General features: G+C 39.8%; 1 protein-coding gene across 2 annotated transcripts in view; it reads left to right on the plus strand.

Moving 5' to 3' along the window:
- The window catches only part of SLC15A5 (solute carrier family 15 member 5), a 31,761-nt gene that overhangs the window by 8,002 nt on the left and 1,045 nt on the right, over positions 1–22,714 (plus strand). For both annotated transcript variants that reach the window (XM_023925630.2, XM_086885938.1), the window contains exons 4-9: positions 662–831; positions 2,726–2,946; positions 5,374–5,560; positions 9,076–9,264; positions 13,436–13,567; positions 21,486–21,594. In XM_023925630.2, coding sequence (XP_023781398.2) covers positions 662–831; positions 2,726–2,946; positions 5,374–5,560; positions 9,076–9,264; positions 13,436–13,567; positions 21,486–21,594 — 1,008 coding nt within the window. The remainder of the gene's footprint in view (positions 1–661; positions 832–2,725; positions 2,947–5,373; positions 5,561–9,075; positions 9,265–13,435; positions 13,568–21,485; positions 21,595–22,714) is intronic.

The raw sequence follows: 22,714 nt of genomic DNA on the forward strand, positions 1-22,714 counted from the left end.
ACTGCAGTAGGCCTGTCACTAGTGGTATGCCATCTGCTTCCAGGAGTGTGTGATTTATCCTTTGGAGATCTTCTCTGATTAGGAGGGGGTCAGTACTTCCTTGGGAAGCACCTCTGCTACCAGTTACAGTCTCAGGGAAAGTTTTGTAGGGGAACCTCCTTGTCAAGGTATTCCAGAAGCTAACAAAAATTCAAACTGAGCCTTCCAGCTAATAACTGATAAAACAAATTTTAATATTTCTTACATTTTTTTAGCATTTAATATTTCTTAACCAAAGGGTGGTGGCATTAAGACATTTCTCAAGCTTGAAGCATATGATTTGATGATATTTCATACACAAAACTTGTTACCAGATATTAAATGTGTAAATGGTAAATGTTGATGTATTTAATTAATGTCACCCACAAGAATATTTCCAGTACTAGACTGATAATTTGTTCAGCTCTACTGCCTTAGTACACTTACTTTAATCATATACCTCTTGGAGCTGAGACATTTGAGTGAAAATCTGTTTTAATTGCTGTGCTAATGTGTGCATGGTACTGATGTGTCCATGATTACTATACTTAACCATGCCTTTAATTGGCTGTTTTAATCTTCTGTAAAGGTTTTTGTACTATTCAGCCTCTCCACTTTTCTCTCTCTTATCTCTGTGTTCCAGGTTTCATTGGTTGGTTAACTTGAATTCAGCAGTGGTCTTTGTCAGCATTTCATACATCCAGCAGTCTGTGGCCAGGAACCTTGGCTTTCTTATCCCATTTGTGTCTGGGCTTATGGCTATGATCACAATTCACATGGTTCGGGGTGAAATGATTTACAAACCCAAAACAGGTAAGAGGCAACTCAGGAAACATCTTTAGAGATTTACTTTCACAAAAGAAATCAATTTTCATATCTAAACTATTTCTTCTATGACTCTGCCCTGTTTGGCTGGCAATCCTCGGGGTTTAGCCCTCCAAAATCTGCATGTGAGGAAGGATATCCATTCTCTGGAGACTCTGGGTAGGTTGTAAAAGTGGGAAGCAGTGTCTGGTAACCAAACTCCTGTTTGTTTTCTCTTGTGTCAGCGCAGGTGTCACGGCCTTTGCCTGTGCAGGAAGAGGTATAATAATTCCTGCTGCTGGTGGAATTGAGTTTGTCACGTTTCATTCAACCTTTTGTCTGCCCAACCCCTCACATTCCAGAGGAAAGGAGAGGGCCATGACCATCTTGGAGCCCAGGTCAGATGAGCCAGGACAAGGCAGAGCTGCTGCTTCATTGAGCTCTCTGCTGGGCTTGTCATGGAGCACTCAGTGCATCTTCTGATGTCAAACCTGACTGGGTTCAGAGGTTACTTGCAGAGCAGTAACATCACATTACTTCTTATTCCCTTTCTGTGAGTGTCCACTCTCTACTGTAGGGCAAAGCAAAATAACATTTCTCAAACTTGAAACATCTCATTGAAAGTTTCTAACTTGAAACATCTCATTTCAAGCTCTGGCAGTGAATTGAGCTAGTACCAAAATTCCTCTTATCTTTTATTTACTTCTGAAACTAACTCTGCTTTGAGAAGAGCTCCCAGGTCCCACTTGTTTTCTGGTTAGCTTCTTATTCAATTCACTCTGGAATTCTGCACTTTTTTTTTTCTTTTAGTCTTCAGCGTTGCTCTTAAAATAATCTAGGTCTGAAACTTAAATATCACAATGAGTGGTGAGAATAGTTACCTAGTACAGTCCTACAGAACAACAGAAACTCTACCAACTCTCTGTTTTCGGGTTTTGATATGCTATTTCAGATTTTATTCCATAGAGACAACATTCTGCAGGCTAATACCATGCAGCCAGGGAGTTTTAAATATTAGTTTATCTAATAAAACACCCTTGCTTAGTACTTTAAAGCAAGTGCTTCAAGCAGGTGTCAATGGATATTTCTAGACCAGATCATTTTCACATCAGAGATAGTAGGGAGACATTTTCATTCTGCAGTCTTAGTTCACTTTGGGTTTTGGAAAGTATTTATTCAGAGATACTCAATTTATTGTAGTGCTTCAGCACTCAGAAAAGCATAGAAGTGCCATAACCCCTATTTGTATGGATGGCAATTTGCCAAAGGTAAATGAACCTGCATTCCCAAGCCTGAAGCTAACAGTTTTGTGCTCATTCTATTTCATCTGAGAACCAAGCTGGCAATTCATGAACCCAGTAACCAGTCAATAAGTTTTAATACGCCAAGTACTAGACTGGAAACTCCTCTTTTGTCTCACTTGCTACTTGGAAGACCTGAGATGATCATTCTGGCCTTGAAATCCATCCAAGAACATTTTCCAAATGAGTTTTTTTAACTCCTTTTCCTTCTCACTTTGCTACTTCCTTTCCCTTGCTGCGGGACTTCAGCAGGCATTTGATAGATATTCAATAAATGGAAAGAAAAAACAAAGGAAATTAATACTTTACCTGCTCAACCAGAGAAACACATTTTGGTGTGTCAAATGTTTGGAAATAAAAGGGACTCTCCTCCATGGCTGTTGGACAGGATTGCTTTTGTAACAATTGGCTTGTGAACCACCTGGGTTCAAAAAAGAATTTTTTTTAAACAAATCCAGAGTTATGACCTTCCCCTCCCTAAAAAGACATAAAGTTGAATATACCAGCTTATATTTTTAATCCCAAAATGTTTTGTCTTGGCTTGTTTATCTTGAGAGCAGGTAAAAGCCATACCAGTGTCTAATGTCTCTGATTGTTTGCAGACAGCTCCCTGCTGACGACTTTTGGGGTCATTTTTAGCGCCCTGAAGACGTGCGGTGCGCGGTATCGCTACTTGGGCACAGCCCTGGCCAGCTGGCTGGACCATGCCAAGGAAAACCACGGTGGTCAGTACAGTGAGACCCAGGTGGAAGGCACCAAGTCACTCACCAGACTCTTCCCCTTGTTCACTTTCCAGATCCTCTACAGAACGTGCGTTATGCAGGTGGGTACGCGGCTTTGGAACGGAAAGCTCGAAACAGGCTCTGACACGTGCTTAATATTATCTCTCTAGGTGGTTTTCTCCTAACTGTTGTTTTGCCAGCTGAGCAGCCTTGCATAGCTTTAATTGCCTAAGAATATACCTTGCTGCAGCCTCTGAACTCCTCAAATAATAAAAATTGACTTGGTCAAGGCTCATTAAAAAGCTTTTGTGAGTGCTTGCTACTCCTTTCTAGGAACCTTTTTACGGGCTGAGCCATCTCGTGTGAGAGTCCTGTTCTCCCCATGATGCCATGTCATCAACACTGAGACTCAGGCTGATTAAAACAGAATTTTCCCATTTCCTAAGTGTTCCCTCACTTTTGGGGAGAAGTAGGAAAATCTTTATTTGCTGTTTTGGTTGCATTTTTCTCCGACTGTTTTGACAGGATCGTGTGGCTGTTGTACCTACAGTGGAAGTGGGTGGGTTTCCATTTGTGGAGAGCAGCAGCCCTTTCACAGCCCCTCTGTCGGGCTCTGAGGTTCTTTTCACTTCTGCAAACGTAAATGTGTCAAGAAGCTCCTTAAGCTGACATGATTCCCTCAGATTCCTTTGTCTGGGCGATCCTGGAGAAGCAGGAGTTGGAGGGTTTCCCCTTTGGCAACTGGAATGACAAGTTCGCTTGGAAATTCATTTTCACTCATTGCTGTTTAAATGTTGCTTAAGGGAATTCTTACAAATATGTGGCATATCCTGTTCCATTAGCACTTCCTCATGCCATCATTCCATGTTTCCATCCATCTGCCTCATTCTTTCTCCTCTTCCTTCCCCAATTCCTTCCCCTTCCCCCAGAAGCACAAAAAATCCCAAACAAACAAAAAAAAAACCCTGTTCAAAACCAACAATCACGCCTACATGACCAAGGTTATGCATTAGTGACTGTATGAAAATTAAACAGATATTATCACTTATCAAGTTGATAATAAAGTATTTCTCTAGAAAATACAGATGTCTTTCCACTGCTGAAATAAATTAATCCTTTGGCAGAATTTCCAATAAGTTTAGGGCTCTTTCTCAAACTCAGAGATAGATCAGTATCTTTTTTGTAAAGATTAATAGCATTTTCTTCAAATTATTAAGTTAACAGCTTTCAGTGCCTGTGATTCATATTGATGATATTTTAATTCCTTTAAGAAGTCAATTTTTATTTGCAGTAAGCCTTGGAAATAAGGAACCAACAAAATTTGACTTAGTTCGAAACATACATAGTTTTGTTTCTATTTATTCTCCCTTTTACAATTTGTATTTCCTTTTGGAGGTGGAATGTAGGTGAAAAATATTTTCTATATTGGAGTAATTCTTTAGCATGGACTCTTGGTGGGCAGGGTTGACTACAACCATTGATGAGAAACCCTACACAGCTCAGTTAACAATTATACATTAATTTTCAGACAATTAAAAAGCAGCAATATTCTACCTGAGTTTGAAATCACTGATCATATTGACGTGTGCAGGATGCTGCAGAAATCTAGAACTCAGTAAAAACAGATACAGGGTAAAAATATCCAGTTCTAGGTTGAGTTCTGTCATGACTGTAATCTGAGATTTGCTCGAGTTGGAGTTTTCCAGTCTGTAAAATAGTGTGGATCATGGCTCCCTGTTGCACATGAAATTAGTTAATCAAGATTTCTCAAAAAAAAAAAAATCCCCAGACAAACAAACAAACAAACCACTGAAAAGTCTGTAAATCTGTTGGTGAAAGCCATCAGGATTTTGATTTTACACTTTGTAATAAACTCAACAGCTCTTCTGCATAGCCTCACACAAGCAGGAGGGATTATTTGCTTTTGTAGTGAGAGTCTCACAAATCTACTTAATTGTGTACCCTGTTGACTGCCACTGGGAGTTTCCTCATCTGCTTCTTTTTGTCTTTGCTTTTCAGCTCCCCCAGGTAAAAGGAAGTCCTTTTTAGGTGCTCTGACTGAGTTGCATTAGGCTGTACCTAAATCTTCATTACCTGTACCTTTTAAAGTGCTCCTACCCTGAGCACACAACCATAAATCCAAAATCAGTCTGTACCTTGCAATTCTAAAATCAAATCACTCTTCATTTTGTTCTTTTAAGATTGTTCTGTTGCACACTGGGTGAAGTGACTGAAGTTTTGGGTGGAATTATTCAGTGTATTGGCTGATGGCTCTAATTAGGGGTGATCAAACAAACTTTTAGACTGTTGCTTAATTTGCTTAATGTAGGAGAAAATCTTATAAAAGGGAAATGTTCTGGCAGAGAACAATATTGCCACTATCTGAAGGGCTTTCTTCATGAATGCCCATTCTTTTTTGCCAGCAGGTATTTGGTTTAATGTGACTTCTTCAGAAGGAAAAACTTGGAGAAATTTCCAAATACAGTGAAAATCTTATCCATGGATTGTGATTTTATCCTTCAATACAGATTCCTTCAGGATATTATCTCCAAACCATGAATTCCAACTTGCACTTCAGTGGATTTGTCTTGCCAGTTGCAGCAATGAATGTGATCAGCATCGTGCCCCTACTGATTCTTGTTCCTGTTTTGGAGTGCATTAACTCATGGCTCTTTAGCTCCAAGGACACTGGACACTCTCCAACAATTTACATTGGTAGGTAAAAAATGTGTATTTATGCAGCTTTAATATTCTTATTTAATATTCTTTCTCTTCTTGAAAGAGAAATTTCAGTGTGATGGATGATCCTAGACAATTATATCTAACTATAAATGTTAATATGGACTTGTTTTGGGATGATGCTCAGAAGTAAATATGTTTCAAAGGAATTATTGAAAAAAAAAAGTCCTGAAAACAAAAGATACTGAAAAAAAAAATATATAGGTTTTATGTAGGACAGACTCCTCTGACCAATAAAAATTTTGAGGCACACTCACAAATAACTAGGGGTTATCCTATGGAATAGGTACTGGAGAGAAGAATATTAACTATTTATGCCTGAGAACTACTTTCACTTGGTTAACTTCTATATGTTTGTTTATCCATTAGCTTTTGGAAAGTTAATTTACAATCCAAGTCTTTTTTAGAAATTAAAGATTTCTTCAGTTAGTTGCTCTCTGATACTGGAGAAATATGCTGCTCAAAATGATGATTTTGGATCAGTTAGAAATAAAAGCTTTGTTTTTCTGTACTTTTTTATGCTGTAAGTGCATTATTGTTAGGACTGCAGCTCATAAGAGGGAAATTGTATTGTCATTAGAACAGTTTCTTCCAGACTCTGCAGTGGCATCATAAATGAAATAAAAGTATCTAGGCTAATTCTGTATGTACAATAGAGGTTTTTTTTTTTTAGAATGGATAAACAAAAAACATTCAGAAAACTATGCAAAGCAAATGGGTGTGTATCACTGGCTGCTGTTCCCATTGAACAGGCTGAATATTTCACAGGTGGAAGGTTACTTGGAGAGCTACAGCCTTCCTCCCCAGCCACTAGAGTTTTCATTAGAATGGCTAATAGGAGGTAATTGTTCAAGTGTTTGGTATTTTCATTATTAAAATCTTTATTGTATCCTCAGTCACAGCACAAAGGGATCTCCAAAGGTGAAGGGTTACCTCTTTCTCACAGGAAGTGGTAAAAGTTTTCCCTGCTGTAGATTGGCACTTGTTCCAGAGAAGTTCATAGCCTAGAAGGAATGATAACTTCAATAAGAGTTGGGCTGCCTTCTCTTAAGACTAATGTGGTTTCTTTTATTTATTTTTTTTTTAATTTCCTTCAAAACTCTTATGTTCTAGGAGAGCTCCTCTGCAATGCTCTTCAGATGTCAGCTACATGTAGTAGCAACAGCAAAGCAGTTTCCATTCTGTATTCACTTAAAACTATTCCCTTTCTTAGAAACTCTCATTAAACTCCTTACATTTTTTATCTTCCAGTCTGCATCGCAAACCTCAGATGAAAATATTTATAAACCGCTATTTTCTCAGTGTGCTGCTATTAATTCAGTGCCCCATGGCAGGCAGCACAGTGAGCACTGACACACACAGAGGTATTAATCTGACTAAATTAGCCTAATTAAGAGTGTTATTAAGTTTTATACAAACCAGAAGCATATAACACAGCAGGTTGCAATTAGCCTAGTTTTTAAAATAACATCTGCATTAAAACACAAAAAGCACATTCAGATAATCATTTTCCTTTAAACCACGGAAATTTCAAGTTAGTATTAATGTATTATCCTGTTATGTTGAACAGCAGTGGAATATATGCAGTGGTTTATTCTTAATAGGTTCATTTATCAAAATAGCCTCCTGTTAGGGTTATAAACTACCTGAGGCATAAAAATACCTGTGAGTACAGGCAATGGCTTTAGATATCCAAGTATATGACTGCACCTGCAAGTGTGGTAGACCTCTAAGTGCCAATATTTTTGCCAACAGTTAATTAGGTTCTCAATTATTTTCAGCAGCAAAATTGGAAGTATAAATAGGCAGTTGGTGTTAAGCCAGCCTATAACTATATTTTAATTCAACTCCTGTAAGAAGAAGAAATTTAACTAGTTTTCTGGAAATTTTCAGCAAGTTAAGAATAACAGTTTTCAAGGATGAACCATATTAGACAACTGAAATATCTGATTGCTCTGTATTAAGGGTCTACATAAAAACTGTAATTTGTTGCTCTCTCTATAGTTGTTGGTTTATTCATAAAGGTCCAATACAGCCTTAGTCTCTGGATAATATAAAGAACCTTGTCCCAGAATCACCCCTAAATATTACTGAAATAGCTTGTTCTCCTGTGAAACCAAAACCTCAGACACTCATTCCAAGCCTCTCATTTTAAAGAGGACTGAAGGGAGAAGAATAAAAATGAAAATCTCATCTCCAAGTCTCTTGGTTTCTTCCCCTGCCACATAAAATCTTGAGGGGAAAAAAAAAAAAAGTTGAAATTTTTGGGCACCCAGAGGTTGCTTTTTCAGAAATGTATTGGCTTTTAGGAAAGGAAAATGCTTCAAGTTTGTTGCACTGTTAGGTATGCTGAACTGCTGGGGACTTCTTTAGTACCAACACAATTTTTCACTAGGAGAACTCTTGCTTTGGATGACTACAAGAAGCTCCTTGAGGGCTTTATACCTGGCTTTGATAAGGTGCATTGGCCAGAAAACGCTGTTGAATTCCCTCCTGTCATCAATTTTCAAGCAATAATTCATTGATATTCTCATTAAGCACTAGAGGAGCCTAAACAGCAAAAAAGCTTCCAAAAAGCTCAGGTTGGGCAGGGGAGGTAGTATATTTAAAGATGTGAACACACAAGAAAACTGTGCTAGAGGAAGGGGGATGAGAGTTTGGTGCTGAGGGAAGAAACACAACAAGGCTAGGAGTTCTTCATCTCTGCTCTCCTAACACTAAAAAAGACAAAGTGTATGTATGTAATAAATATAATATACAAAAACAAAAGCTTTTGGCTGTTTATGTCCTTTCTAATAAGTGTAGTAATGACCAGTCATGAAGGTTTGGTCCAAGCATTTGAGCCAAAACTGTCAAAAGAGACCAAATTCTCCTCCCATTATGACTTAGAAATGCTGGCAAATCAGAATTTTAGTCAAAATCAATGGGAGCTCAAACCATGAGGGGTATGGATAATTCAGATTCACTTGGAAACTTTGCTTTCTTTGTGGTTTTCTTTTCTGAGGGGATACAACCATTTCATACTGCCAACAACAAAATATATAAAATAACATATTTTAATAGTATCCTCTGTGCAATGAGTGAAGTGTGGAGTTATAACACATCTGAGTTTTGGAAGAATTTCCTGCTGCCTGGTAGTTTTGTTCCTACCCTTTCTCTTGTATTATCTGGAAGGACATTTCTTTCTTTCTTTAATCCTTCCTTTTCTCCCTCAATCTTCAAAAAATAGTAAAAAATTATTTGTGACTTTGGTTTACAGAAAAGTTTTTCCTCTCTCTTTTATTCTGAGCTCTGTCTCTGGGCTGAGCTGTTGTCCTTTTGCCATACACACATAGCAAGCATTCTTTATTCATGTTTAGGTGTTCAGAAAAAGTGATTTGGGGTGGGAGTAGGAAGCTTCTTTTGCTTTTCCTAGGAGTTTGCCTCACTCTAAACACGTGGCGGTCCTGTAACTACAATTTTGGTGAGTGCTCTCTGTGCTCTTTACCCAGTTGTAGGTCACTTGTGTGCTGCACTTTCCGTGATGGTTGCTGGCTTCTGTGAAATGCACCGAAAGCACTTCCCTCAGGTGGAGCAGACTCTCTCTGAGGAGGTTCTCCTGGTCTCCTCCATGCCCTGCTTCCACTTGGCTCCTCAGTACATCCTGCTTGGAGTGGCTGAAGCCTTGGTAACCCCCTCCTGTAAGTAAAAGCAAATAGGTGTCCTGATTCTCAGAGAACTGTATCAGCTTCCTAAAAATAATTACTGTCATCTGATGTTTTATCCCTGGCTCTCTTCCACGGGCTTAATGAGCAGAGATCTGTGCTTTACCTGCTTCAGAGAAGCGTGATTTGTCTTGCTGGCTGTAACTCAGGATGAGCAGTGATGTTCCAGATGAACTGGAAGGAGGGAGCACAGTCCAGTCAGGTCCCTGGGGGCACAATCCCCTCTTTGGTGTTGAAGCTGAAGCAGTTTCAAGCAGGGTCTGGGCTGGATGAGCTCACAAGGCCCCTTCTGACCTGAACTCTCCTGTGATGATTTTATTGAGATGGAACAAAAATGCATGTGAGAGCTGAGCTGTGGTTGTACTCTGTGACCACCTTAAAGGCCACAGTCAGAGCAAGGTGAAGCAATTTAATACCTTTTCTTTTTGGTCCCAGCTAATAGAATTATTACATGTTTTTCACTGGCACAGAGCATATGTGGGCAGGTAACAGTGACAGGTTAACCTAGAGAATGGTGTAGGCAGCTGCAAGGTTTTTGTGAGTGCTCAAATCAGGAGCCATGAGATCCTCCACAGATCATCACATCACAGCTTGTGACATGGAGCCAGAGATAAACACTCCTGTTTTTCAGAGCTCAGCTTGTGCCTGCCATCCACACATTTTGTAGTCATACTCTTGATTGTGAGTCTGAACCTCTTCTGCTTTCTGTAATTTACTTTTCTTTGTCTACACTGGCATTTTTAAGGCTTATTTTCTTCTGAGGAGCATTCAGAGTGCTTACCAGTGTTTTACCTTGCAGAGATTTTTTTTAAAAGAAAAGTATTATAAAAATAATCTAAGCAACATTCACTTAGAGACACAGGTAAAGTAATTGACTGGCTGATCTCTGCAGGTATTTAATTCTATGGGTTGAATGTCTCTTGTTCCAGTACAACCCCAGAAATGTTCAGGTTTTTATTTAAGAGCAGGAAATAACTTCAGTGTCTCAGCTTCATTCTTATACTCTGAGACTACTGAGAGCTGTGGGTCACAGTCTGTCACTAAAAAGGTAATTTTCCCTAGTTTTAAATACTTAGCACTTTCATAATGCCTCTTCATCTGATAGCTCTCAAGTACTTAACTGCGACAGGTTTCTAGGCAGGTAATTTGGTTTCTAGGTTACAGGCTAAGTGTAACTGAAAACTGTGACCCTCTCTGTTTAGCTTAACAAAAAAAAAGGTTAGGAGGTGACTTGCTTACAGTCTTCTCATGCAAAAGCATGAGAAGAATATTGCTGGTAGAATAAGGCCTTTTAATCTAGCACAATGGGACACAACTGGAGTCCAATGACTGGAAGATTACATTAGCCTTTAGAAAAGAAATAAAACTCCATCTTGGGGGTTTTCTTCCTTTTTTTTTTTTTTTTTTAAGATCTTTTTTTAAAGGATTGTGGTTAGAATTTCTTAGGAAGAAAAGCTGTCCTTCCCCATTTAGGCAGAGATTAAACATCCTGCTTAGAGCTGCAGTGAGAGGTGTGACTTAAGACCCCAGCTAAATTGGGACTAAGTCTGGAGACCTGCAGGTAAAAAGCTAGAGGTGCCTAAAATAGGATGTGGCTGTAGCTGATGGGGAAGAAGGCCTCCATTTGTTTGCCCACAAATTGGTGTCTGGCTCAGTTTGTCACGGAGTGTCTTGGCTGTGCAGGAAGGACAAGCAGGTTCTCTGCAGCTCTCCCAGCTGCTGCTGGAGAAGAGCCTGGTTTTCCCCCAGGTCTTGCACTGAATCAGGTGGCTGAGGTCTCCTGAATCCTCTCCAGCAGCCCTCAAGCTCTGCATTCAGGTTTCTGAACTGAGCTCTGGATTTCCACTTCAATTTGGACTGAATTGCTGTTCAGGAACCCTTTGGTGAACCCCCGTGGATGTCAGTGGCAGCCTAAGCCTTGCAGAGTTGTCTCACCCTTCCTGACATTTCACTGCCTTTCTTATGCAGAAGGTCAAATTCAATTATCATAATAATTTACTGGACCTGAAAGTTCCAATCCAAGCTGAAGAGGTAAATGGTCACTCTTTTAAGCAAGGGGAAGAAAGGAGATATCCCATTTCTGAAGAGCTTGGTTAGAGAAGTTAAATTTGACACATTGAACTCTTTGTCTTCATTAGGACCTCTCTTATTGAGGTTGTTCATCCTGGAAAAGAGAAGGCTTCAAGGTGGCCTAATTGTGTCATTTCAGCACCTGACAAGAACCTACAGATTATTTACAAGGGCATGTAGTGACAGGACAAAGGGGAACAGCTTCAGACTGAGAGTAGGTTTAGATTAGATATCAGGAGGAGATTGTTTGCTGTGAGGGTGGTGAGGCTCTGGCACAGCTTACCCAGAGAAGCTGATTCCCCTTTCCCTGGCAGTGCTCAAGGCCAGGTTGGGCTCTCAATATCTTTATTTAGTGAAAGGTTTCTTTGCCCATAGCAGTGGGGTTGGAACTGGCTGACCTTTAAAAGTCCTTTTCAGCCCAAGCTATTCTATAATTTGGTCCCTGTTACTTAGAACAGCGTTTATACAACATATTTCATTGTCTTCTTGATAGGAGTTTTGAATAATTATCTGCTTCAGGTGGCACGAGCATCTCTTAGAGTAATATCTGCCCCTAAGGAAGTCTTAAAAATAAAATAAAACAACAGCACTGCTCTCCTTCACAGTGCTACAAAGTTCTCACTAGCCTTTGGCAGGCTGAATTTGCAACCCTAGCTGGGTTTAAACCAGGAATCTACAGCTCTGTTGAGTGAGAGGATATATTGGGGCTGGCTTTGGCCACTGATGAAATGCAGCAGTCTCCAGGGGGAAATGCAGCAGCTGTTTAATAGCTCCCAGCAGCACTGTGGGGAAAGGGAGGCTTGTGGCAGGCTATTGAAACAGCAGGGGTAATTTAGGTAAGTAGGATGCAATTACCCAGCCTGAATTTGACCAAGATGCATGTTTTGTACCCCTGCTATTAGAAGGGAGGAACAACCAGAAACTTTTAAGCATTTTAGTGTCTCAAGCTAGCTGTACAATGCTTCAGACTGTTGATCTACAGATGGTGTTCCAGGCTCACCTGCTTTCTTTTGCCCTCAGGCTTCTGGGTCCAATTGTGAGTGAGGAAGAAAACACTGTCTGTGGTATTTTTTTTATATGTTTTCAAAGCTCTCATTTGGACATCCAAATTAAAAATGGGAAACTATGGTGATTGCAAAGTTTCATTTGTATTCAGAGGTGTTTCAGCAACTCAGCATCCAAATAGGATCCTCTGCTGGCAAGTTTTTCAAGCTGGAGGTCATTCTAATTCTTCTAACAAAGCAGGTGGGGAGACTGAGTTTGGGAGAAAAAGTGTGGAGGAGAACTCAAGGAGCGAAATTGGGAAACAAAAGTTTTTGAAGATGGGTGAAAATTGCACAAAAAGAACAGCAATCATGAAGTCTTGCTGTTACAGCCAAATTACAGCTGGTGGGATTATTTATAGTCATCCATGCTACAGCAGCATGCTACAGATTCCCCTCTCCACCAAAGCTGTTGCTGCTTCTGGTTTAGCCTTCTGGCAAGAAAGTGAAGAATGAGGTCTTGAAAATGAGCCAGTGAGCCTGGGGGTTGCACTCCAGGGAATGGGAGCATGGTCCAGCCTGAAGGTAAAGCAAGCTAACTGTCCAAATGAAGGCAGAGTTCTAGGTTTTGGAAATATTTCCTAATGGCTGTGTTGCACTGGCTCTGAGATAAAGTTCTTGCTGCTCTGCAGTTAATATCACATCCATTGCCTTCATGCTCACTGACTGTGCTGGTGTTTCTCTGCTCTTTGCTCATGCCTGAGGCTTTAAAAGGTGAGAGCAAATGTCTGGGTGAAAGATCTGTCTGTACTTGTGGAATATGGGGAGCTGTATGTGGGTAGTTTATTACAGATATTCATTTAAGCAGTTTGGATAATGCTTTTTTGTAGGGTACATATTAACATGTTATAGGGTACATCTGATTGCTCTTCTGCAGCAAGTACATTCTCTGTATAAAATACATAAATTCACTAATAGCCATGCTTTAATTTTTTTTTTTCTGTGTTATCTATGTTCTACCATCATTTAACTCTTCCTTCTGTTTCACTTTTTTGACTTTTTTAACTTGTAACTGTGTCTGCTTTCTCCCTAAGGTTCCTTACTTTCATTCCAGCTCGTGCCTGAAAGAATGAGAGGGATTTCCATGCATTTTTTAGCTCTCTTTAATGGAGCTGGCTGCTTTATGGGAGCTCTCTTTGTTCAGACAGCCCACACTGGCACTCAAGGTAAGAGGATGCTCATGATGGGTGTTCCTGAGCAGTTTTCTAATATTATTGATCTGGAGAATCAGGCAGCAGAATTAAAAGGGATGCCAAAGTTTTATTGATTTGCTCTCACAATTAAGATGGAATTAAGATAGGAAATAGCCTTCCAGCTGTATTCATCCAATTTTAATGAGTCATCTTAGTTTTGATAGTCAGAGTAATTAGAGGATGGCATCTTGCAGGAAGTCCTCCTGTCCAATCTCTCTACTTCTGTTCTGGAAGACTGAAAATAAATTGGCTAGGAAGCACCTTTCTGTGCTCCTGGAGAAGTACACTCGTGTTATTCACACTTACATGGAAGTTATTCCACTTAGATGGAAGCCTCTGGCCTCGAGAGCAAGATCTGTGCTTTAAAGAATGGAGAATATTCCTTCCTGTGGAATCAGTGGTTCCCTCTGACTTTGCCCAGTTTTTGGAAGAGACAGATTCTGTGACAATCCAGTCTCACTGTGGGCTTGCCCTTTGGCAGAGGAATGCTGCAATTCCCAGAAACCTTCCTGTTTCAAAGGAGTTATTGCAGGTTCAGTTGAGGTGTATTTAGTGGAAGCTCTGGAGCTGTTCCTGGGTTTCAAGATAAGCCAGGAACTTCTTAAAGTCATTTACTCTTTGCTAATGAATCTGTGTTCAGATTCAGATACAGAGCAGTCTTGTTTCACAAGTAAATTTAACAAGTAAAGAGCTTGAGTTCTCAAACTGAGGGACAGGGATCCATCCCTTTGTTCACAAATTTGAAGTAGTCTTGCTTGCTGAAGGAATATTTCTAAAGATGCCACCAACAAGCTCTGGTGGAACTGTCACAGGGAGCTGTTCTTTAGAGACCACAGCTAATCCATGACACCACTGCAATTGCCACGGCTGCAGGATGTTGTAACAGCTTAGGGTTAAAGTTTTGGGCTCTTCTCTTTCCTATGTACAGAATCATGTCATTTAAAAACAAGCAGAAGTGGGTGTCTTGAGAGTGTGACAAGAAATTTTTATTCCTACTCGCAAGATCTGAACAAAAAAATGATGCTTTGACACGCAGTCCTGTTTTTAAGCTAAAAATTCAATTAAAATTTTATGACAAGGTATAAAACATCACCTGGAGATGAGTAAAAAGCAGGAATGTTTACACAAATGAATCAGGCAAAGAACTATTAAACACCAAGCTATCCAGTGTGGAGAACTGAGCTCCTTGAATATCCCCCAGTGGAAAATGTTTTTCATTATTGTGAGTTCAGTGTAATGTGGGGTAAATGAAACAAACAGTTTAAGACAGACAGTGCTGATGATTTTTTTCTTTCCCCTCCAAAGTATGGAAACTATTAATTTTTATGAGATTGAAATACTTGTTAAAACTGACATATTTTACTGCAACTTGACTTTGGAAATAATTAAATAACTGCAAAATAATTAAGCATAATGTCAGCAGCAAAATATTTTGCCTGTGTTGTGTCACTGCTATGTAATTAATTTCTTTACAGAGTATTTCTGTACTCTGTGGTAGAGGATACCAATTTTTGCATTTGATTTGCAATTCAGTAGATTTTTGTCTGGTTCTCTATCAAGGTGATTCATCCTTTTTCTGTGAGTCTGTATGAAATCATTGATTCAAAAAAGCAAGTGTTCTTTTCTTGCCAAAAATACTGTTTTAACAGAGATATTGTGAGTTTTTTATCCTGGCTGAGACCAAAAAGGCTGAACTCTAAATCCTCCACAGACTGCAGTTGCCACATCCTAACCCCTTTCTCTCAGGATTCTTGAGCAAACTGAAAAGTTTCCTGGCTAAAATATTCCTCACTCCTAGAAAGTTGGGTGGCAAACTTCTCAACTTAGCTTTTCTTTATTTCTTTTTCCAAAGCTGTAACTTATGTCTTTGTTTAACTTTGTCAGACCTGCTCTTCCTGTAGGTGGAACTGACTGCACCATTATCCTGAGCAGAAGTCACTCTGAAATTTCCAAGGGAATCAGTGACAGTCTGTATTCAGATGAAGGTGCTGTAATGGGAATGACTACTGCTAAGCAGCAAAAGTCCTCTGCAAAACTTGAAAAGCTTCAGGGAAAATAAAGTGAAAAATGCTCAGTGATTGCTCTGCTGCTCTAGCTAGAAGAGCGTTAGAGATTACTTGCCCTATTAATATGTAAACAACATATTAGTGGGCTCTCACTTTTTATTTTTACTTTTATTTATTTTTATTTTTAAAAATAATTGGGATCTCGCTGGGTATCTCTTTCCCTGTGTTCCTTGCTTGAATAAGATTAATAATTCCAAGTTACCACCATTCACTCAATTCACAGCTTGCAAATGATGCTGATATTCCTGAAAGTTCATTTGTGTTCTAACACTCCTCTGCTCATGCCAGCCTGTTCTCCTGCTGACTCCTAAATCAGAGTAGGTTTAGGATCAGACTTTTGTAGGTGGGGAATACACTATAGCAAAACAAAAAATGCATTTTAGGCTCAGTTTTGGTTTTCTCCTAATTTGGTAGGAAATGTTATGCACATCATTTTTTTTGTTCCATCTGTATTTTTTCCAACTGTGCTTCTTACAGTGGACTTTGATGCTCATAACAATCAGAAAAATAATATTTTTTAAAATTTATTAAAACCTAGTGGTTGCCTAATGAACCCCTTAAAGATGATTGCTGTAAGGAACAAATTTGTGGCCTCTCAAGTCAAATTAGAATCCAATGACACAAATTAAGCTTTTTTTAATTTTATTTTTTTTTTAGATCTGTTTAAAGAGCTTGTAAATATTCAGTGCCTGGACAATTTATGAAACTGGGGAGTAAAGCAAACCAACCAGAACTCTTTTTTTTTTCCTTCCTTAAAAAAAGGCTCAGCTAATTTACTAATTTATTTATATTGGAAAAGCAAGCTCTTTCTCTTTTGCTGCAAGAGAGGATAGTGTTGATGAAATGGTTCTGTAAGATTTAACAAGGCTTAGTGAGTGACTCTTGGGCTATGAATGTTTTTGTCTTGTCCCATGATTCTTGTTTCACTAAAACCTGAGCCAAGACTATTTCTGGTTCTCTCATCTCTGAGCAGTGAGCCCATGTTTTCCATGTTCCTGCAGTGAAGTAGATCCTCCACTGAGGATTTGGAAGTGTTGAAGCACAGAGGGTGTTGACAAAATTTAAACGTTTTTATCTCCTACTTTATGTCGCTCGTTTAGAATTTTATTTGGGTTTTTATTGGCAAAGTTGATCAGATATCAGTCACAGTCAAAGCTGCATTAATCATTTTTAACGCATCTATGGAGGATGGTGTGAATATGATAAAATAAGACTTTTTTTAAAAAATCTGACGAGTGCAAACAGATGATGGGTGACAGTGATATTTTCAGTACAAGCTGGGAAACTGCTTTCTTTTGGATCTCTTACCTCTCCTAACATTTTAACGGAAGAAGATGCAAGACAAAACCTGTCCTCTTATGCCAATCATCTCAGAATATATTTCTCCAAAAATATTAATATAAATATGAAAGAAGGAAATAAAAATATAAAAAAAAAAAGGTCAGAGGAAGGAAACTGTCCCAGACACAGTTTTCCTGCTTGTATTTAGAGAATTGCTGGTTGGGGGTTGTGATTTGAGTTTGGATTTTTTTGAATTTTGTTTTAGGTTGGGTTTTTTAGGTTCTTTTTATCATTTTAGTCTTGTGTGATTCTAAATACCAAAGATGATAAAGCTAAAGGATATTTCTTGCAGTCCAGATGGTGGTGGCCACTGGTGCCTACTTAGCTAATAGGGATTAGAGGCAGAGTGAGACTTTAATTTGGATATGATTAAACACTGAATATATGCCCACTAAGTTGATGAAATGAAGGAAGGCAATACAAACCTTTTTTTTAAAATAAGAATTAATTTTTCTCTGCAATCACAGCATAAGTTGCAGTATAGCTGCAAAAATGCAGGAATGGTACAGGATAGAGTAACTCCTGGCATGTGACTCTCTTGTTTTTTCTTCAAGGTTTTCCCCATAATAAAATAGGACAGTGTTATTCAGTGAAAAAATCCCTGTGCAACTTCCCCTTGAGCCCTCTGAGGGTGCCACCACAGCAGCAGATTTGTGTGTGCTACTATTTGTCAAAGACTGGCCCTTTTTTGGTTTTGTTCAATGGCTGGAATTGCTGTCAGTCACCCACCAGAAACAGCCCAGGAAAGTTTTTATCCTTAAAGCTGTCCTAATCTCTGCTTCACCTCCAGCTCTGCCTGCTTTGGTAGGATCTGTTGTTTCCTCTTGGTACTGTAATTTATTCCTTCTTCTTGAACTAACTGAGCAATTTTGATGAAAAAATGATAAGAATCCCAAATATGACTGAAAGTTTCCCAGGTACTTCATTTCCATGATTGTAGAGCAGACTTGAGGAACCAACTCTGCCTAGGCTTCATTTTCTAACTTGTTCTAAATTTGCCATAAAATACATAACCAATCCACCTCTAACCAGCAGAGAAAGTCTATTTAAAATAATGCACCTAAAGGAAACTTCTGTTTCTTTGTGGTGATTCATGCTGCTAAGTGTTTCTATTGTTGGAATAAAAATGGAAATCAGGAGCTTGTTGAGGAAAGTTAATTCCCAGTGAGTGAATTATCTGTGTGACAAACCAACCTTGTAATTGCCACTTCTGCTGGCAATCTCCACAGAAAAGTAAAGGATGCACAGAGCCCAAAGGCAGTATCTTTTGGGGAAAAGTGAATAGTTAGCATGTTGCATGCTGAGGCAAGGATGGGAATGTGCTGGACTCTTGAATCACAGCAGTGCCCAATTCCAGCAAAACCAAAAAACTGGCCCAGGGAGTCCCTGAAGTTCATGGCTAAGAGCAATATCCTGAGTATGAACCCCAAAAGCTGTCAGTGGAGGATGCTGGAGTCTGCAGACAGCTTGTGGGAAGTGTTAGTGGGGTCAGGGGTGAGGGCATCTAAAGGGAGTTTTGGTGCCTGAAACATGTGGGTGAAGTTTCAGCCCTGATGATTCTTCTCTCAAGACTTCCTTGAAGTCCTTGAAACCACAGGGGAGGATTCTCTGTCAAGTGAGGATAAGTAGATGTAAATGTAGTCCAGGTTTATCCCCTGTTTCATGGGGGGAAAACAAAAATTAAAAGGAAAAGTAATGAAAGGAAAAAGAGTGAGAAGTAATTTTATTTTTTGGCTGAAAGTAGGAGATGGTTGTATTAATTTTTGCTGCATCACTGATGAAAATAGAAGGATATAATCTGGATATCCTTAGGACTGCTGCCATCCTTGTCCCTCTGTAGAGGAAAACCTACCCCTAACAAACTTTGTCCCTCTCTGAGAGGAAAAGGAAGCCTCAATCCTACATCTTGCTCTGGACAGAGCAGCAAACTTGAGAGGAAAAGTGTGGCAGCTGGAGCCTCACCATACCCTGTCTGATTTTGTCCCTGCCTGTGCTGTGGATCATTTGGATTCTCCAAAGGCTCTCTGTCATTATCCTGGCCTCACTGTTTAAACACCAGCTCCTAAAAAAAAGCAGGGAGGAGACAGAGCAAGGATCTTTGACCCAGGCCATGGAGGAGGCCCATGGTGAAGTGGGAGTGGAATCCAGATCTGCTTGCCAGGCTGCCATCCCACCCTCACAGAACCAACCAGCCCCAGTTTCTGTGGCTTTTTCTGGTGCCTTTACCAATGGTAAGACAGAGAATGGTGCAAATGGACCTTTGAAACACAGAAGCCGTAAAACCCTTTTTATTAACTTTTTCAGTTTATTTTTTTTCTGTTCAGGTTGCACTGTAAATGCCATTCCATTAGGAAGGTCCTGCTGCTGCTGTAGTTAGCCCAGCCAAGGTGAATCACCTAGCAGACAGTGTGAACTCTGCTTTGACAAGCTGCAGTGCAGACTCCAGTGCATGATTTCCCTTTCATCACATCCACATGCTCTGTCTCTGCTTTCTAGTGGCCCCTGGGGGATGCAGATTGAAAAAATACCTGATTGTGAATGATGACACTAAAAGTTTATAAGCTACTAAAATGAAGTTACAGCACCTAGGAGCTCAGTCAGCTTACAGTGTTAGATGATAGGCTTTTAAACCTGGCTCTGAGATAAGGCTACAAAAGGAAGGGAGCAGGCAGAGGTGTGGTGGGTGCTGCTCTGTGACAAGCAAAAAGGGTAACATGGGCTGGAGAAAACTGTGGAGGACCTTAAGAAAAACTGATGGCAGTTGTTCTGTCAGTCCCAGGAGAGCTAAAGGCAACAGCTCTGAAAAGAAATGTGTTTATAGCTCTAAGATGTGGAGAGAAAAAAAAGAGGAAAATGTAAATATATGAATGTGTGTTTGGCAGGGTGTAATCCCTTGGCTGGTGTCTCTCCTGTGCAGTGGAACTGCTCTTTGTCTCTAATCAGAAAAATGTGAACACTCTAAGGATGGCAATCAATGTGTAAAAGTGGCATTAGGGGCCAAAAAATCTGTTAAGGCCATCAAGATTTTACAATACAGCTGTGGTAAGAAGGCTGGTTATCCTTCTTTCCCTATTAGCTCACCCAAGTGGGGAAGAGCCACACTGTTTACATGGGCAGGATTTGATACCAGACTTTGATGAAGCAGAGAAAGGTGGCTTTGGGCACACTGATGCTGGCATAGTTCACATCAGGGCTATGCTTTCAATCTAAATCTCCTAGTAATCTCTGATTTGCATCACAGAATGGTCTTGGAGTGTGAAAATAACTGATTTTTTTTTTTAGAGAGGACTAAACAAGAAAAAAAATAAGCTCATGACTGATATGTTCCAGCTGTTAATGGGAACTGCTCTGATGTAAACCCCCCTGGGCTCTGGAGAGTGTGGACATCACATTCTCAGCACCAGCTGTTTCACACTCTGCATTTCTTCTTTAATTGCTAATGAAGACAGTCTATCTGCCTTCTTCAAAGGCAATAAATATCCTGGATTCCCAAATCATGTACATGGTCATTGCAGCACTGCTTAGGTCTCTGATATTCTGTAACTTCTGGATATTCTGGAATTTTTTATTTTCACCTTGGTTTGATGGTTTTGTTGAAGTTGATTGTGGCATTTCAGGTACTGATTGTCTTCAGTTGCAGACTGACTGGGGCTGGCTTTATTTTTAACTATTTTGATTTCTTTGATGGTTAATTGTCACCTGAGCTTGTTTGCAGGCTGGTTGCAGTGAACAGTGCTGAAAGCAGTGCAGCCACAAACTGGAGAGTGCACAGGAATACACAGGGAAGTCTCTGTGAGCATGGAGGTGTTCTGTCCTCTGCTAAATGAAGTGCCAAAATGGCCCAGACACTATTGCCAAAAGCCTTGGTTGGAAAAGGTCTGATCTGTGTAAATAAACACTGAATGAAAGGAAAGGACACCTTACAGGCTCATGGCTAAAGGCAGCTGTAAAGAAAGGTAAAATAAAATGTCAGATGGTATCTTGGCATTGGAGCACCATCCAAGGCACTGAGTGAATGCTTTTAATATTTTGAGTTTTAAAAATATTTTTTTTTATTGTTTATATGAAAAAGAGACTCTTCAAAGCATGAGAGATACAAGAAAGGATTTCTACAGCCCACCTTAATTCTAGCTCTTCCTAAAATTTTCACAGTTGACTTTGATTTAGCACAGGGCAGTACAGATGGAAGATGCTCCAGTCTTTACAGCAGTAGCTGTGCAGGATTAAGTTTTCCAATGCACTTCAGATTTATTAGGGAAGTTCTGTAGTTTCTTTAGATATCTACTGCCTGTCTGCAAAGCAAGAGTTGGCTTAAAAACCCCCAAGGATGCTGTGAGAATGAAATCTGTATCAACAGCTACAGGGAGGGTCAGAGAAGCTGCAGGGAATTGTGTCTCACTCTGAGTTATCTTCGTGTCTTCCACACGGGCCACGTCTCCTGCTGCAAGGCAAACTAATTCTGCTGCAAATGTCTGCTCCACCAGGCAACTGGTTCCCACACTTGCTGCATGAAGGGAAATTGGAGAGATTCTTCTTCTTCTTGGCTTCCTTAATGATGGTGAACACCCTGGGGTTCTGGACCATTGCACACAGGTACGTGTGAGGAAATGAAAACATGATGTTTCATTTGTAGGTGCGGGTAGAAATTCTTGTAAAACCTGTGGACTAGAGTGCAATAAAGAATTGGTAGCGATAGATGATATGTGGAGAGAGATTTCACAGCAGAAATAGCTAAAAAAAGCTAAAACAAACTGATGTCATTAACCTTAAATAGTTAAAGGGTCTTATTAATATAAAAAAAAAAACTCTAAAGAAAGAAGAGCATTGTATTCCTTCTAGAAGGGTGTAAATACCAAAGGTTGGCATGGAGTTTAGATGGGCACACAAAGCTAGAGTGGCCATGGAGCTGACCTCCACTGCCCTTGGTTTTGTACCCATTTGCAGAAAGCCTTGCTGCTGTCCCAGTGAGCTGTGTGGGGCACAGGGGTGGTGAGACAGCAGCACTGCTGCAGGAATGCAGCAGCTGCAGCAGAACAACCCCCAAATATTTTCTGATACTCTACTGAGCATGGGAGGAAAGAAACCTCCTGCTGGAGACAAGAGAATTTCTCAGCACACTCACAAGGAGCAATTTTTATGCCACCTATACAGCCTAGGTTTAATCCCTGTATTTTGCCTGTAAAATGCAAGGAGCTCACAATTCCAGGACGTGGAATCCCAGTGAATTTTCTGTTGTCAGCACTATAAGTAACCCTTGGAGTCAAGAAGAGGGAGGGATGGGTCAAGTGAAAGTGGGTCTTGGGATTGGGAGGCAGCTCTGGGGAAATCCTTCACAACCTTGATGAGGCAGGGATGTGATGATGAGAGCAACAGGAAACTTCCAAGGATGGTGCATTCATAAAACTCGTGACAAAATAAATGTATTTTCTATTACATATAGCACAAAGTTTAGCATCTTGTTGGTTATTCCAATGTGATTCTGTTCTCATAAATGTGAACTGGATCACAATTAAAAACATTTCTCCTGTGTGTACTTTGTAGTCCTCATATAGGATTTTATTCTTCTGTAAATTGAAATTCTCATTTGTGACATTTACTGCTGAAAACGAAAAGATTTCAGTTGTCAAAATGTTACCATAAAATTGGTTTAAACTAAAAAAAAAAAATGAATTTTGCACCACAGCTTAACAATTTTATTAAGGAATCTGTTGAC

Source organism: Cyanistes caeruleus, chromosome 4, assembly GCF_971803275.1.
Source record: "Cyanistes caeruleus chromosome 4, bCyaCae1.hap1.1, whole genome shotgun sequence".
In the NCBI taxonomy this organism is placed as follows: Eukaryota; Metazoa; Chordata; class Aves; order Passeriformes; family Paridae; genus Cyanistes; species Cyanistes caeruleus.